Genomic DNA, 18,744 nt, shown 5'->3' with positions numbered 1-18,744 from the left:
TTTCCAGTTCTATGTGTGACACAGCATGCTCCCACGCTGAAGATGGTAGCTTAGCAGAAAAAGGACCATGCTTAGCAAAGTGTAGCCTGCAGCAGTTTCAGTAGTCTGTTCTGTGGATTAGCAGATCAGTGAAAATCATTAATACAATGATTTAGAAAAAGGATTCTGTTGCAGTGTCCTGCACTATAGTAATTTTCTGGGGATAATGTAGATGCACTTTAAAGGGAATCTGTTAGTAGAATAAACCATGCTAAGCAGTCTATATAGGCATGTAGGGCATAGGCAACTGAATAAAATGTTTTTCTTAATATGTAAATGAGCTGTTAATCTCTATAGGCCTGACAGTTCTGTGTGAAAATCTGCCTCCAGAGCTTATTTGAAATAAAAGGCATTACCAGTATGAGTCAATGTAGATCAAGAGAGCAGACGGTCAATCAGTGCATGTCTCTTTACAAGAAGCAGGGAAAAAGTTTTTTTTTTTTTTGTGCTGGCAAATATACCGATGCAAATTCCAAGAAAGGAGCAGGAATCAGGATAAAAAATGCTGTTTTTGTGGTTTTTGTCCTGATGAAGTTTGTTAAATATTGAAGCACATTCTTTTATCCTGGTTCCTGCTCTTTTCTCTGGAATTTTCATTGGTATTCTTGGTAGCACAGAAAATAAATCCTTTTTCCCTGTTTCTTGTATCGTGGGCAGTCGTGTGGGTCTTCAGCAGCTATATCAAGTGTGTTGCGGTTTCAAAACCTGACCAAGTGAGCAACTCCCTGTAACGTAGCAAAGTTGTTGCTCAGATAAGACACTATTGCACCATTGTTTTCAGGTTTAACCTTATTACATGTCTCTGACTCACACTGTAAGCGGACCCTTTCATTTATTATAATCTCTGGAGGCAGATTCTCATGCAGATCAGTGTCCAGCCCATAGATCTTTAGAGCTCATTATTTATAAGAAAAATGTGGATTTCTCTGAAATAAAACATTGAATTGCTGATATACAGGTAACAATTCATTCAGCTTTCTATGACCTAGGTGACTTGGGAGCATAGATCCTACTGACCGTTGTCCACAGCATGTTATCACTCTCCTGTGGATGTGAGACCATGTTTTCAAGAGATGGAGGCATCGCCAGCTCCCTTCAAAATTTGCACATGCACTTGGCTTTATTTGCCCATGCGCACTGTGCCTCTGAAGTCGGTAAGCGTACACCCTGCTGTGGAGAAGCAATGATGTGGGTGAATAATGCCATGCATATGCACATGTTTGCAGGGAGATGGTGATGGCAAAAACTCATGCAAATCATATGATCATGCCCACAGGGGTGTGATAACATGCTATGAGCGCAGACTGGTCTGGCAGAAAACACTCTACTGACTAGCCAAAAGTCTAGTTAGCATAGTAAATGCAAGTTTATATACCCTTTTTTTCAACATGGGTCTAGATGTTAAACACTATAAAAGTCTTGGATAGGCATGGTATTTAGCAACAAACAGTGTTATACTGGTGGGTTGGAGGACATAGGGGACGTGTCAGGTTCCATTTTAATATATTTTAGGCTGGTTTCACACTTGAGTTTTTTTGCGCTGCTTTTTAGCGCAAAAAAAGCATGCGTTTTTTCCCCCTATACTTTAACATGGGTGCGCATATGTGCGCATACACATGCGTTTGTATGCGCATGCGTTTTTTCTTAAGTGTGCGCTCGGGCGCACAAAATGCATCCTGTTGCATTTTTTGTGCGTCCGACTTGCCCCAAAAAATGCGTTGTTTTTTTTTTTTTTACAGCAAAACACCCATTAACGTCTATGGGTGCGCATACGTGCGCAATGTAATGCGCACGTATGCGCAAAGAAAGCATGCATTTTTTTAAAAAATGCACCAAAACCCGCAAAAAAAACGCACACAAACGCATTATGCGTTTTTTTCATGCGTTTGTGTGCGCAAAAAACACGCAGCAAAAAAACGCAAGTGTGAAAGTAGCCTTAGCTTAGTATGTTTTTGACATAATGTTTGGCTATCAGATAGACCAATTAGATTGTGAGCCCCTTTGTGACTGGGACTGAAGGAACATTACTGGTGCTAAATAAAAAAAACTGAAAATTGTATATTGATGAAGCCAAAATATACCTACGTTAATCATTTTATAATGCAGATTCTCCAAAGTATTGCCAATCACGTCCTGTTTACAAAAGAGGAGCACATGCGTCCATTTAATGATTTTGTGAAGAGCAATTTTGATGCAGCACGAAGGTAAGAGATCCTATTTTCTACAATCATTTCATTATGAAAGCTATAGAAAATAAATGCCTGTGTTTTAGAACAACAGCCCCATACAGACTTTTTTTTAACTTCTAATCAGCACATAGCTATTCTTTTTGTACAAATTATTTTTCTATTGACCTTCCTGGTTTCAAATATCACTGCTTATGGTAAGGTCGTGATGTGAAGATATGCTCTGGGACCTTATGATGCTCATTGACCTCTGAGACGTGGTTGTTGCCCAGAAGTTCGGGCCTACAATGAAGAGGCCTGAGATGCAGCTTGCTACCGCGAAAGCAAGAAGAGATGGAGATGCAGCGCTTGACAGCAGAAAGAAGAGGACCAAATGGCTGGCGTGGGGGTGGGCGGAGAAAAGTAGTGTTTTTTGTTTTGTTTTTTTGTTTTTAAACCAATAATGACCTCTTTGGTTGCTTCACTGCCTGCCACGTAGTCGTCTTTCTGCTGTAGTGCACCCATCTCCGGCCTCATTGCTATAGACCAGAACTTCCGGCTCCTTCCAGGTCTCAGAGGATACTGCCCGTTGTAAGGTCATATTGCCATGACATGTAGTGACCTCCGAGACCTGGGCGTTGCTGAAAATCCCGGCTTATAATGATGAGGATAGAAAGAGGAGGACTGGTCGGTAGGCAGTGAGTCCACCAAATAGGCTAGCAATGAAATTAGTGTGTTTGATTTTTACATGCACTGTTCCATTTGTTTACAAATTAGGATCTGTAGGTTTGTTCCTAAACCAACTAGTTTGTTACCCATGAACTGCCTTTATTCAGAAAATATCATTTACATAATGTTCACTGTATTTCTGTTCTGAAATATAAATGTGATCACGTACATACAAGTTAACTGGTGATACGTTTTACTATCTGAACACAATGAGATGCCTCGCAATGTCCTATTATCATACAATCATTTTTGATCTTATAATGAATTCACTACTTTAATTAAATGTTGGATCTTAAAGGGCATGTGAGCTTGCTGCCCTTTCATGGATAATATCTTGAATATGAGCTCATGCGGAGTTTTGTGAGCTCCCACTGGTATTCCTCGTGGCTATCCTGATATTGTTTTTCTTCTTGGCTCTTACATATCCTAGGTAGGTTTTAATATCGAGTGCCTCATTCAGAATTCCGTGTTGCACGAATGTGTTGTATCCATTTTTTTCACGGACACATCATGTACCATTATAACTTATGGTGCTATTCATGTATCCGTGTTTTTTCATGCACCATGTGTCACTGCAAAACACGCAGTCACGTCCATTTTTTTACGGCAGCACTCTGGACAAAGACCAATGCAAGTCACTGGGTCTGTGGAAAACACATACAGCACACGAATGGCGTCGGTGTGCTGTCAGTGGTTAACATTGCAAAGTATAGAAGCTTTGTCACTTATTTCTTTATCCGTCCATGAAAAACACTGATGACACAATTTTTTCAGTTGTTTTCACATACAGAAAACAATTGAAATTAACATCAAAAAATGCAACATTTTTGCAGCCTTTTAGCAGTGTTTTTGCTGAGATTTTGAAGCGTATTTTTACTGCCAAGGTAACATGTTTTAGATTCAGAAAAGAATCCAGCAAAAAGGCTGCATGTGAACATAGCCTTATGCTCCTACAGAAGGGTTTTTCATCGCACAACGTTCTTTTAAGGGTATGTTTTCACGGGCTCTATCCGGCAGCGCTTTGGACGTGGCATGTGACTGCTCTGTCCAAAGAGCTGCCGGCTTTGTACGCTCGGTGATTCCGCATGTGCTCATTGAACACATGCAGAATCACCGCATCCTATACATAAAACTAGGGTTGTGGAGAGTCGGTAAGCCAAACCTGCGCCACTGACTCCACGACTCCGACTCCAACATATATTGCTTATATTTAAGTGAAAAATTTATTGTAGTACAATGTGAACATCAGACATTTAATCATTTTTATGATACAATAATAAAGACATTTAGATGGAACATAATATATATTTTTTTCCATTCTACATGACGGCACCACGAGAGAGAGGGGATCCGCCCCACGAGGACAGGAAACCTTCATGATAAAAGGGGCGGCTCCTCTCTCCGCATCAGTTGGTTTCCTGTCCTCGACGGGGAACCCTCAAGATGAAAGCCTCTTGAAGATTTTGAAGAAAGAAGAGGATGCCTGGACCCGGGTCGGGTGATTAATGGCAGGCATGGATTTGCTACACCCGACGCCGGGTACCGGTAGTCGCCTCGGGGGCCATATATGCCTATGTCCCCCCTGAGCGAAGGCATGGCCACAGCCGGTAGGGCAGATGCCCAGGCGAAGCGGGGTACCTTGGCGGTGGACCCTCCAAGATGACAGCACACAAAGAAGGTCCAGGGAGGCCACTTGCAGTGTTCCCTCCCTGTCGACATACAGTGGCCATGCAGCCCAGGAGACACATCGGTGCCCGGGCAGAGAAAAATGCTCCTCGGAGGCCACAGACAGTGTACCCTCCCCGTTGAAGACCAGACACCGGACCCCGCAGCGAAAAGGATACCTGCAGTCAGTGGTGGCCAGGCCATCGGGCAGGTAAGGGGTGTCTGGGGGCCCCGAAGCAAGTAGGGCCCAGGCGCTCACCCGGCCCAGGTTCGTATGGCCGCACCGGGAGGCGCGCGCGTTGGGAGCGCGCATGACGGCCGCTGAACCGGAAGTGGTTGCGTGCGACCCGGAAGTAGAGCGACGCGCCGTGGGGCCTGCGAGAGGCAGAAGGTGTGCACGGTCCCGGGGGGGCACGCAGAGGCATGGGGCACGCGCGTCCACACAGACACTAGCGGGGCAGGTGCGGGACCAGGTGGTCCAAAAAAAAAGAGGTGCTATTTAAGATCGCCAGAAAAGGCGAGCAGGCGTCACAGCACCAATTTTGAGTTGGAGGTGACTACTCGCAGCCATAGGCAGCATAATGGAGAGCCCTTCGCCAGAGCATGTGCAACCGCGCCAGGAAGCAAAGGAGAGGCGGTCGTGCTCAGAGGAGAAAGCAAAGACACGCCGCCGCAGCAGTAGTGTGAGCCACTCGGGCAGCGCACGGGCGGATCGTCACCGCATGAAAGAGGGGTCCATAGTCTCGTTGGGAGACAGTGAAAGGACCAGTCAGCCTCCAGATCCGGTACCCGTTCTGTGGAGCGCCCGAGTGGTGAGTGAACTTCGAGAAAGTCCAGTAATCTAATGTCTGTTATCTTTCTCTTTTCTCCTCTCTTCCCTCTCCTCCTCCTCTTACATACATTGGTGGGGTGGAGTATAGGAGGTCCCTAAGAAATGTAGAGGAAAGTCTAAAAATAAAGAATGTGCTTTATGTAAAAGTCCCGTAGAAGCAGCCTGGAACAAAAAGTTATGCCAGGAGTGCATTAACAAAACCATAGCGGAGGAGACACCCTCATTTTCGGATAGTCTGAGGTCCATAATTCAGACAGAAGTTTCCAAGTCAGTAAGAGCATTACAATCTGTAGATACAGAGAGGAAAACTAGGAGATCAAGCCCCTCAGGGGTCTCTCAACAAGACTCTACAGGGTCAGAAGACGACTCAAATAAGACGCAGTATTCAGGAAGTAGCTCGGACGGGGAAGATACGTTCCCAGTAGAAACTACAGATGAACTCATTAAAGCAGTTAGATCTACCATGGGGCTAGTAGAAGAGCGAAAAAGACAGCCCAAGAACTCATGTTCAGTGGACTGCAAAAGAAAAAACGTAAAACCTTCCCTGTTAATGAGCAACTGAAAGCACTCATAAAACGCGAATGGGAAAAACCAGAAAGGAAGTCCCAGATAACGAATTCCCTGAAGAGGAGATACCCCTTTGAGGAAGAGGCATCCTCATCCTGGCATAGGGCCCCCAAAATTGATGTAGCGATATCAAAGGTCGCCAGAAAATCTTCCCTACCCTTTGAGGACCTGGGGTTTCTAAAAAAAACCGCTGGACCGGAAGGCGGACAATTGCCTTAAGGCAGCCTGGGAAACCTCGGCTGGGGCACTAAGACCCGCCATCGCAGCCACTTGTGTGGCTAGGTCCCTGAAGATATGGACAGACAACTTGGAGGATCAATTAGAACAAGGAGTTCCCAGAGAGACGATTCGGGAAGCATTACCGGCTATTAGAGCGGCGGCAGACTTTCTCGCAAAGGCGTCAGCAGATTCGGCCAGGCTAGCGTCAAAGTCAGCAGCCTTAACCAATGTGGGACGGCGTGCGGTATGGCTCAAATGCTGGCCGGGGGACACTCAGGCAAAAATGAAACTTTGCTCTCTACCATGTGAAGGAAATTTCTTATTCGGTCCGGCATTGGATGAAGTGTTGGAAAAAGCGAGTGATACAAAAAAGAATTTTCCGAAACAACCATTTCAAGCCTTTCGGCGCTCCTTTCAGAGGGGCCGAAAATTCAGAAGACAACAATTTAAAGATCGTGACAGAAACAATTCTGACAGACGATACAGAGGAGGGAGAGGCTTCTATTTCAGTAAGCCCCCAAGAGAAGCCAAAAAACCCGCCCAGTGACGGTCCTTCTCAGGTGGGGGGAAGGCTCTCTCACTTCCTCCCAGCCTGGGAAAGGATCTCATCCAGCACCTGGATCCGACAGATAGTAGGGTCAGGTCTGGAGTTAAAATTCCACCACTGGCCACCACAAAAATTCATTCAAACTCTGGTACAATCATCTCAAGAAAGACAAAAGAGCTTGGAAGGGGAGGTATTATCACTTATACAAAAACTCGTACTAGAAGTTCCAGAAAAAGAAAGGAAGGAAGGCTTTTACTCCCCCCTATTTCTGATAAAGAAACCAGACGATTCCTGGAGGACGATTATAAATCTGAAAGGCCTCAACAAGTATCTAGTAGTCCCATCATTCAAGATGGAGACGATAAGATCTACAGTGAAACTCCTCTTCCCTCGGTGTTACATGTCGGTCCTGGATCTCAAGGATGCTTACTATCATGTCCCGATCCGGCAGCAAGACCGCAAATATCTCAGGGTGGCAGTCCAGATAAAATCTCAGTGGCATCACTTTCAGTACAAGGCTCTGCCCTTTGGGGTAGCAACAGCCCCCCGGGTCTTCACGAAATTAATTGCGGAGGTCACGGCACATCTCAGAGAAAAAGATGCTCTAGTAATACCATATCTGGACGACTTCTTGATAGTGGGGAAAGATTTCTCTCACTGTCAGGAACGAGTCAAGATAGTGATAGAGACTCTTCAGACTCTGGGTTGGCAACTGAACCTCAAAAAATCCAGGTTGGAGCCAACAATGGTCCAGAATTTTTTGGGCCTAACAATAGACTCGGTAATACAGGAATGTCGCCTCCCAAAGGAGAAAGAAGAGAAAATCAAAAATCTAATCAGGACAACATTAGGAAAGCCAACAATGACTCTGAGGAAAGCCATGTCAGTGTTGGGGTCCCTAACCTCCTGCATACCAGCGGTAAAATGGGCTCAATTTCACACAAGGGAACTTCAGTGGTGTGTGTTACAAAGCGATCTGACGCTTCAAGGGCAGTTAGAACAGAAGCTCACCATCCCGGATCCTGTACTCCAGTCACTAAGATGGTGGTTACAGATAGTCTTCTCCGAGGGGAGTACCCTGGACATATACAGCCTCCAGAGTAGTCACGACAGATGCCAGTCCCTGGGGCTGGGGAGCCCATCTAGACACCCTATGGCTCCAAGATCCTTGGGCTCAGGAGGAAAAAGATCTATCCTCAAACGAGTGGGAGCTACTAGCCATCGAAAGAGCGCTGGAAGGATTGCTGACACACCTGAGAGGACATCATGTGAAAGTCCTATCGGACAATCGTACAGCAGTTGCATACGTGAACCATCAGGGGGGCACCCGTTCTCGGGCATTAATGGAAATAGCAAGAAGAATCCTGACTCTGGCGGAACATCAGTTTCTCTCATTATCGGCCCTGCATATCCGAGGCGTGGACAACCTGAAGGCGGACTTTCTGAGCAGAAACCGCTTAAAGCAAGGCGAATGGTGCCTAAAAGAGTCCATTTTTCAACAAATTGTGCAGAGGTGGGGAAAACCCATAATAGATCTCTTCGCCTCAAAAACCAACAGAAAAGTTCAAAAATTCTGCTCCCTAAGGCCAGCAGACATGCCACTGGCGGTAGACGCCTTCAGGATAAAATGGACATCAGGTCTCCTGTACGCCTTCCCTCCGATATGCCTCATTCCATTAGTCCTGAAGAAGATCAGGGAGGATCAAGCCAGAGTAATTATGATAGCTCCCTTTTGGCCAAAAAGGCCGTGGTTCTATTGGCTAAGAGTGATGTCAGTGACAGACCCATGGGTGCTCCCAGAGGACCACGACCTCCTAACACAGGGTCCCTTCAATCACCCTCCGAATTCCAGGCTGCATTTGACAGCCTGGAATTTGAAAGGTCACTGTTAGAGAAGAAAGGTTTTTCAGCAAGGTTGATTTCCACCCTAATCAGTAGCAGAAAGCCAGTGACTACAAAAATATACGGGAGAATATGGAGAAAATTTTTGTCCACCTCAGGCCCAATACAGGAGGGGGAAGTACCTGTGAGGGCAGTGCTAGAGTTTCTACAAAGGGGTTTAGACTTGGGTTTAGCGGTCAGCACCCTGAAAGTACACGTCTCAGCCCTGGCAGCATTATTCAACTATGACCTGGCAAACGATAGATGGGTCGCCAGATTTATCCGGGCCTGTACTAGAGCTGACTCTGTCCCATCTCCTAAACCTCCTCCCTGGGATCTAAATTTAGTCCTATCATCTCTAACGGAAAGCCCATTTGAACCAATAAACGCAACATCAGATAAAGTGTTAACTTTAAAAACAGCCTTGTTAGTGGCACTCACATCGGCACGTAGGGTTGGGGACTTACACGCACTATCAGCAGACCCGCCATACACTCAGGTTATGGACGATAGAGTCGTGTTAAGATTAGATCCAGCATACCTCCCTAAGGTAGTGTCGAAATTCCACAGAGCTCAGGAAATAATCTTGCCATCCTTTTGTCCTAACCCCGGTAACAAAAAGGAAGAGAGATTACATTGCTTAGACGTTAGGAGATGTATCCTACAGTATTTAGAGGTGACAAAACCATGGAGGAAACAGGGCCTTATTTGTCTCATATCAGGAGGCAAGGAAAGGCCTTAAAGCCTCTAAGCAAACTATAGCTAGATGGGTGAGAGAGGCCATCATACTAGCATATAGTAGTGCAGGCAGGGCTGTTCCAGAGGGCCTAAAAGCCCACTCCACGAGGGCCATGGCAACGTCCTGGGCGGAGAGAGCGGACGCCTCCATCGACCAAATCTGTAAGGCGGCCACTTGGTCCTCTCCATCTACCTTTTTCAGACATTACAGATTAGACCTATCTGCTGCCTCTGATCTCACATTTGGGAGAAGTGTTACAGGCAGTGATCCCCCCCTAAAGAGAATACAAATCTCTGTAACTCTCTCGTGGTGCCGTCATGTAGAATGGAAAAACACGGGTATTACATACCTGGTAATGTGTTTTTTCATGACACATGACGGCACCCTTATATTCCCGCCCTATTTGATCACGTCATTAGTTGGGTGTTTTGTTAGTATTATACACTCCCTTGGTGTTGGAAATTTAGCAGTATAAAATATGTATTATTTATGTGTCCACTAACCTGCGGAGTTCCTCTCGTGCTCTGTAAAACAACTGATGCGGAGAGAGGCGCCGCCCCTTTTATTTTGAAGGTTTCCTGTCCTCGTGGGGCGGATCCCCTCTCTCTCGTGGTGCCGTCATGTGTCATGAAAAAACACATTACCAGGTATTTAATACCCGTGTATTGGAATACAACTTTAGAACACAAACTGTAAATTGGAAATATGTAATACACTATGTAATATCGATTACATATATATATATAAAACACTATGTAATAAACTATGTAAGTGGCAAAAAACAGTTTTCAACAAAAACATACTAGATAATATTTGTGCAGTCTATGAATTTGTTCTAAGAAATAGAATTGCCTCCATCAGATCCTCCTTCATAGATGACCTAAAATCTGACCTAATAATTTTAAGGCCAGATAACAACTTCTCTACACTAACTTGGGTTGGAGGCAAAGTCGTAACCACATAGGAACATCTCTAACAATTTCCGGGTATAAAGGAATTGCCTCATGCACAGTCAGTTTTGATGAACGGTTGAATTTTTCTTTTTCTTTGAGAGCAAGTGAAACATTTTGCTGAAATATGGTGAATCTGCTTGCTATAGGAGACGGAGTGAAATCTTTTTCCTTGCAGCAACGCTTTGCCTGCTCCATATCATCCAAATACTTGTCAAAGTCAAACTCCTCATCTGATGAGGATGAAGATATGGCAGCAGTAGCACTGTCAGGACCCAAGTCCTCTTGCGCCTGGCAGCCCTCGTGTAGGCCACTCATCCTAACTGCTACCTCAGTCAGAGCTTCTTTTCCTTTAGTAAGCTGTTGATCATCAAGCAATATACGATGACTTGGGTCCACATGAACAGCTGCCAGAAAAATTTTATTTTCCAATAGCTGTGTGTCTCTCCGTTTCATTGAAGCAGAAATGCCATCTGCGATTAAATCTCCTCTTTGGGACAGGCAAAATAGCAAGTTCTTCCACTCCCTTATGAAAATGCCAGGAGTTAAATCCTCAGCTTGTAATTTTTTAGTCACGGTAAATAGGTGATTAAGCAATTCCTTCAATTCAGCCACCTGTGTCCATTGACCTTCATTTAGGGTTACCTGAGGGTTCGCCATATCTATAAGAAACGGTTTTAGCCAGGATCAAAACTAGGAGGGGGGGGGGGGCAGAACCTCATACTGTTCCGCAGAATCTCATACTGCACACCTCAGCTGCTGCAGAACCTTATACTGCACACCCCTACACTTGAAAATAAAGCCTGCACCTTAACATGTGGTGAATGCAGTCTATTTATTCCAACTATCAATTGATGTTGATATGTTACTGAAGACGAGCAGTGCCTGTCCTGGGTGTCCTTTTGGGCAGCTATGAGGTGTACCTGACTGGTGCTAAAAAGAAAGAGTGTTAAGGCCCCGTCACACTAAGCGACTTACCAGCGATCCCGACACCGATTTCAAGGTGTCAGGATCGCTAGTAAGTCGCTATGTGATCGCTGGTGAGCTGTCACACAGACAGCTTCACCAGCGATCAGCACAGCGATGCCGAGCACCCTGCATCGCTGGCCATCCCTGTAAAAAATAGAATCAAAATAAAAAATATAGTTATTCTCACCTTCCGACGTCACGTTCAGCCATCCTGCCTCTCTCCACGCTCCGGTCCCAGTGATCCTTTGCACGAATGACCGCGAGATTTCACGGTCTCGAGGGATAACAAAGTCTCGCCGTCATTCGTTTAAAGGATCACTGGGACCGGAGCGTGGAGAGAGGCGGGATGGCTGAACAGGACGTCGGAAGGTGAGAATAACTATATTTTTTATTTTTTTTATTATTACTCTGTCGCCTTATTGGGGGACACAGAACCGTGGGTGTTATGCTGCTGTCCACTAGGAGGCGACACTATGCATAATCTGAAAAAGATTAACTTTGGCTCCTCCTCTGCAGTATACACCCCTGGACGGCGTCAGCCTTCTCCAGTTTTTGCTTAGTGTCGCAGGAGGCACACCTAAGATTTTTTTTACTCCGTCTTTTCTCCTGGATTTTTTTTTTCCAAAGGACTACAGATGAAGAAAAGAGGGTCTCCAGCGAGACTCCCGGCATGGCTCCCTCCTCGGTCCCCTATTAGGGGTACCCGGTTGAGGTGGCTCTTCCCCATGTCGCTCCCTCACCAGTCCCTCGGGTACTGGTTCGAGGTAGAGACCCCCCTCCTTCCTCAGTTCCGTCCGGGTCGAGGTCGAGGCGACGATGAAGCCCCCTGACGGTGACAGCAGCACCCTCCCTAATCCCCCTCTGGGGGTATTATGTTGAGACACCGCAGGTAGGGCCTGTACCAGGCACCAGGGACCCCAGTCCACCTGTGGGCTCCTTTTGGGACCGGGGGAGGTGCAGCGAGGCACGGCACTTATCAGAGACCGGGCTCCCTGCGCCCCAGTTTCTGCAGCAATGGCGCCCCAAGGGACCCACCACAGGGCCCCAGTCACATATATGGCCCCACCGCCAGCCCTCCTTTCATTCTGGGGGGGTCTGGTTTAAATGCGACCCCCCCCCCGTGGACGACCGCGCCTTCCTGGAGCCCTGCTGGGCAGGAGACCTCAAATTTAGTCCGCGGCTTCGGCCTAGCCGAAGTCACCGCCCCATTCCCGCCCCCCGGCCCGCCCCCCGGATGACGAAAATGACACTGCAGTGTCATAGAAGGGGCGGATCGAGGCAGGAGGGGGCGTGTTTTTACATGGCCCAGCTCGCCCTTTTTCCAGCTCTCCCCCCCCTCCTCCTCCACCTCAGAATCCGGTGGCCATCTTGCTGCACCTGGAAGGACGCAGCACAGCAGTCTCCGTGGGGCACAGGACGTGGGACTTATCAGCGCTGGACCTAAGGGGGAGCACCGGTGGGGTAAGATCACAGCTGGGTCCTTGGTACTCAGCTGTGAATTCCTATACCATATAGCGCTCTCCTACTCCTTTCCTCTGCGTAGATACCCCTGTAGGGCCTCCACTAAAGGTACAATGTCGGGCTCAAGGAAAAGAACCAGGCAAGACTGCTTTTATGCAGTCTGCACAGCCTGCAAGGCCACTCTCCCCAGCGGCAGTAGATGTCGCAGTCTATGACACAATCTATAGATAACCTGACCTCCACATTACTGCAGGCTCTGCAGGGTCATGTCTCGGCTATGAACGTTACCCAGCGAAGGGACGTCAGGTCTCATGATCAGGGCGCTTCTGACAGTTCGAGGCGTAAGCGGACCCACAGGTCGCGTTCATCTGCGTCCTCACATAGCAATAGGTCTTCCCCCTCCAGGGAAAGACACAGTGGCCTCAGATCACCGAGGCCGTCCCCTGAGTGAGAAGGACAATGCGGATCTCCACAACGATCCCAGACCACGGGAAACCTCCGCTCTAGTTCGCCCGCTAGGGAGCTCCTTAGCGATGCGCAAGACTCAGAGGGCATATGTGACTCCAATTCAGATAACAAAACAGAGAACGCTTTGCTCCCTTGTCCCCCTAGCAATACTGCGATAGTTGAGGATATCGTCTCTTCCATCCTTCGGGTGCTGGACATTTCAGATCCAACCCCGGAAGCACCAGAACACAAGATTTCCTTTGAAAGTGTTCAGAAACCATCAAAGGTCTTCCCTAATCACCCGGAATTTCAAAAAATCCTTTCTAAGCATTTTTCGCAGCCTGAGAAAAAAATCGCCAATCGCAAGTATTTGGAAGCAAAATACCCCTTTCCACAGAAAGACACCAAGGATTGGACAGATCCGCCTGAAGTGGACCCTCCAGTCTCTAGGCTGGCAGCACAAACGCTTCTCTCGCTTCCGGACAGTTCAACCCCCAAGGACAACAGCAGACAGACAAGTCGAACGCATGGCTCGTTCAATCTTTGAAGCGGCAGGTGCCTCTTTGGCTCCCGCATTTGCTTCAGTTTGGGCAGCCAAGGCCATCATGGCTTGGGCTGATCTATTGCAAAAGGGCCTTCAAGCTTCAAATCCTCAGCTGGCGGACCAGGCGGTGCAAATTGCAGTGGTGGCAGATTACATGGTCCATGCAGCGTTGGACTCTGCAAGAGGAATAGCGGGAATAGCATCAAACGCCATCACAATCCGGTGTATTCTCTGGCTAAGAGAATGGAAAGCGGATGCGGCCTCAAAAAAGTCCCTAACAAATCTCCCGTACTTCAGTGGCCGTCTTTTCGGTGAAAAGCTGGATACAATGATATCCAATGCTACCGGGGGCAAAAGTACTTCCCTCCCTCAACTAAGACCAAAACGCACGTTTAAAAGGCGTAATCGATCTCGTTTCCTATCCTTTCGGAATTCTTCAGGCTGGTCCGTCTCACGCCCAGCACAAAACCGTAATCGTTCCCCCCCACAGGGACAACACACGTGCGGCACAGAGGCCGGACAGGAACTGGCAATCAAAGGCAAGCCTGGCAAAACCTAAAGGAGGAAAACCTCAGACTTTTCCCTCATCCTGACTCATGCCCTCTGGAAGACATCCCACTTGTAGGCGGACGACTGCTACTCTTTCAGCAGGTCTGGCTGCCTATTACAGAAGACAAGTGGGTCAAGGAAATAGTGTCTTCAGGATACAAAATTGAGTTTACTACCAGCCCACCGCACAGGTTTTTATCCCTCTGTCCCTCCAAAATCCCCGCTCAAAGCTCAGGCCTTCCGTCAAGCGGTTTCTTCCCTCCTGCAAGCAGGAGTCATAGTGCCAGTCCCAGCAGAAGAGCGCTTCCGAGGGTTCTACTTCAACCTGTTCGTGGTGCCCAAGAAGGGAGGCAGCCTCCGACCCATACTAGACCTCAAGCAACTCAACAAGTATGTTCGAGTTTGTCACTTCCGCATGGAATCCCTCCGGTCAATCGTTGCGTCTATGGAAAAAGGAGAATATCTTGCCTCCATAGACATACAGGACGCATACCTGCATATGCCGATTGCTCCCTCCCATCAGAGGTTTCTCAGATTCGCAATCAACCAAGACCATTACCAGTTTGTGGCCCTCCCGTTCTGTCTCCCCACGGCTCCCAGAACATTTACAAAGGTCATGGCAGCTACCATGGATGTTCTGCACTCCAGAGGCATAGTCATTCCATACCTGCACGACCTTCTCATCAGCGAGGTCAACGTCTCGATCACGATCGACACTCTGACGCGCCTGGGATGGTTAGTCAATTTACAGAAGTCCTCGACTACCCCGAGTCAGTCTCTGACCTTCCTGGGGATGCTATTCGACAACTCCAATGGTCTGGTGATCCTCCCCAGGGACAAGGCACTGGCTGTCCGTCTGGGAGTTCACACACTCCTCCGCAAGTCCCCCAGATCTCTCCGGTATGCCATGAGAGTACTTGGCAGGATGGCAGCAGCAATGGAGGCGGTACCATTTGCCCAGTTTCACCTCAGACCCCTTCAACTGGCCATCCTCAAGTCCTGGGACAGGAATCCGTTCTCCCTCGACAGGGAGTTCCGGTTATCAGCAAACACCAGGAGGTCCCTGCACTGGTGGCTCGAGCCAACCTCGCTTGCAAGGGGAAAATCCTTTCTCTCCGGTCAATGGAAGGTTTTGACCACCGACGCAAGCCTTATGGGTTGGGGAGCGGTGCACCTACATCACAGAACGCAAGGCAGGTGGTCACCAAGGGAATCGACCATGCCCATCAACATCCTGGAAATTCGGGCCATCTTCCTGGCGTTGAAAGCCTTCCATCACTTGATGGCAGACTCTCATATCAGAGTACAGTCGCACAATGCCACGGCAGTGGCATACGTAAACCATCAAGGCGCCACCCGCAGCATCCTGGCGATGACCGAAGTAACGCGTATCCTACAATGGGCGGAGGCTGCAAGGTCGGTACTCTCCGCGGTCCACATTCCGGGTGTGGACAACTGGGAAGCAGACTATCTCAGCCGACAAGGAATGGACTCGGGGGAATGGTCTCTCCATCCCGAAGTCTTCTGTCAGTTCTGTCATCGTTGGGGGACCCCGGACGTTGGTCTGATGGCATCCCATCTCAATGCCAAGGTTCCCAATTTCATGGCCAGGACGCGCGATCCGCGGTCGCTCGGAGCAGATGCCCTGGTTCAGGACTGGACCCAGTTCCAGCTTCTGTACATTTTTCCACCCCTCCCCCTGATCTCCAGAGTCCTGAGGAAGATCAAACAAGAGGGTGTTCCCACCATTCTGATCGCTCCAGACTGGCCCAGGCGTACATGGTACGCCGACGTCGTGCAACTCACAGCAGACGCTCCCTGGCGTCTCCCCACACGTCCCAACCTCCTGTCACAAGACCCGTTCTTCCACCAGAACTCGGGCTCTCAATTTGACGGCGTGGCCATTGAGACCTGGGTTTTGACCCAAGCAGGTTTTTCACCGGACGTTGTTAAAACCATGATCAGGGCTCGAAAGCCAACTTCAGCCAGGATTTACTATCGTACCTGGAAGATTTTCTAAACATGGTGCGACTCTCGTGGGCAGATTCCACTTCCCTATTCTCTTCCAAAGGTCCTCGGTTTCCTTCAGTCAGGCCTGGACGCCGGGCTATCCCTGGGCTCGCTGAAGAGCCAGGTGTCAGCGCTCTCAGTGCTCTTTCAGAGGCGTATTGCTAACAAGCCCCAAGTGAAGACTTTTCTCCAAGGGGTTTCCCGATTGGTTCCCCCCTACAAACGTCCGTTTGAGATGTGGGACCTCAACCTGGTCTTGACAGCACTACAGTCACCTCCTTTTGAACCCCTTAGGGTGGTCTCACTCCGCTTTCTATCACAGAAAGTGGTTTTCCTGGTGGCAATCACCTCGCTACGCAGGGTGTCTGAACTTTCAGCTCTTTCCTGCAGACAACCCTTCCTGGTTTTTCATCAGGACAAGGTGGTTCTCCGTACAGTACCATCCTTACTTCCGAAGGTCGTGTCCAGCTTCCACCTCAATGAGGAACAATTCTCCCCTTTCGGCCGGTATCACGGCACACTCTACGCGGGCGGTAGGGGCCTCTTGGGCCATTCGGCATCAAGCCTCAGCACATCAAGTGTGTAAGGCAGCCACTTGGACTAGCCTGCACACATTTACAAAACACTACAGAGTGCATACCCAGTCCTCAGCGGATGCGAGCCTGGGTAGACGGGTCAAGCAGGCGGCAGTACCCCAAGTCTAGAGGACTGTCAGCACAATATTCGTCCACTGCTTCCCACCCAGGGACTGCTTTGGGACGTCCCACGGTTCTGTGTCCCCCAATAAGGCGACAGAGTGAAGGAGATTTTTGTGTACTCACCGTAAAATCTTTCTCTTAGCCTTTAATTGGGGGACACAGCTCCCACCCTGTTGCCCTTGCGGGCCGTTGTTATGGTTGGGTTCTCATATTGTTGTTTGAGCCTGTTTATAGTAGCCTTTTTTTACAGGCATGGTTATGTTTCTGGTATATTCCTCCTAATGCTTTTGCACAAAACTGGAGAAGGCTGACGCCGTCCAGGGGTGGTGTATACTGCAGAGGAGGAGCCAAAGTTAATCTTTTTCAGATTATGCATAGTGTCGCCTCCTAGTGGACAGCAGCATAACACCCACGGTTCTGTGTCCCCCAATTAAAGGCTAAGAGAGAGAGATTTTACGGTGAGTACACACGTCTCCTTTTTTTACACCTGATCGCTGGTCTCCCTCCTGTCACACACAGCGATGCGTGCTGGCCAGAGGGAGACCAGCGACCAAAGAAATGTCCAGAGGTTTCTTTCAGCGATACCGGCAGGGGGCCGCTCGCTGATCGCTGTCACACAGCGATCTCGCTGGTGAGATCGCTGTTACGTCACAAAAGTTGTGACTCAGCAGCGATCTCGCTACCGAGATCGCTTAGTGAGACGGGGCCTTTAGTCTGTGTTCTACCCAGCTTTCATTCTTTTTGATACAGATAAGATATGGATAGACAGATATGGATAAATGGATAGATAGAGCAGATTTCTAATCTGCTTTTGCTATTGAAAACATTATCTATGAGCTCAAAAACCTTTCAGGTGATGCGGTTTTTTAAAAAGCTGATCTGCTTTTGCAGCTGAAAAACGTATCCTCAAAAAACGCAGCAAAAACGCTGAGTGTGAATGTAGCCTTAGATCAGGAATAGAACAGCCATTTAGAGGACATTTCATAACTTTCCCACATTCCTATGAAAAAATATTCAGCACATTCTGCATTGAACTACTATACCCAATTTATTATATATTTTAGGAGTTGGACCATTTTATACTGACTCCACCAAAATGAGCTCCGACTCTACGACTCCGACTCCACACCCCTGCATAAAACAGTGCTATTTTTCTTGCAGACACAGAGCTTCTCCACATGATAGACATGCTGCGGTCTATAAAGACGTGCCGCATGTGCATGTATACGTAATACAGCTGAGTATTAATTTTTTAGACTTTGATATTTTTTGATAGTATGTTGGGGAAATTTTTGTAATAGATGGTTAGCGTATACGTGGGTGTGCCACCTGCGTGTTTGAACGCGTAGCGGAGATGGGATTTCATAAGATCACCACCACTATGCTGTAACATCTGGACGCTGCGTATTTGATGCTGCGGCTGTACGCAGCATCCAATCTGCAGCATTTACTGTCCGTGGAAACATACCCTTAAGGGACTCTGTCAGACAGAATGACCAAACCAAGTAACAGTACATGACTTGCGTGTTTAATTCTTTCTGTGACCGATCTCTTAACTCAGCTTGCTTGTAAATCAAATTATATTTCCCCATTAAAATGAAATGCTAGCAATCTGTTCCAGCCCCCTAAATACCACACCATTTTTTTTGTTCTGTGTTTAAAGAAGTAAAATTAACTTTATTATTTATATTAAAGGTGTAGTAAACTATTGTACTGTCCTTTTTTTTTTTTTT

At 47.8% G+C, this 18,744-nt stretch overlaps 1 protein-coding gene across 3 annotated transcripts in view; it reads left to right on the top strand.

Moving 5' to 3' along the window:
• NF1 (neurofibromin 1) overlaps positions 1-18,744 on the top strand; it is a 419,128-nt gene that overhangs the window by 244,222 nt on the left and 156,162 nt on the right. For all 3 annotated transcript variants that reach the window (XM_073589728.1, XM_073589727.1, XM_073589726.1), the window contains exon 32: positions 2,146-2,243. In XM_073589728.1, the coding sequence (XP_073445829.1) occupies positions 2,146-2,243 (98 nt within the window). The remainder of the gene's footprint in view (positions 1-2,145; positions 2,244-18,744) is intronic.

This window comes from Dendrobates tinctorius, unplaced genomic scaffold (assembly GCF_039654945.1).
Source record: "Dendrobates tinctorius isolate UK_male_01 unplaced genomic scaffold, ASM3965494v1 ptg000112l, whole genome shotgun sequence".
NCBI classification, from domain to species: domain Eukaryota; kingdom Metazoa; phylum Chordata; class Amphibia; order Anura; family Dendrobatidae; genus Dendrobates; species Dendrobates tinctorius.
The sequence above is the reverse complement of the archived record's forward strand: the minus strand, read 5'-3'. Positions and strand labels throughout refer to the sequence as shown.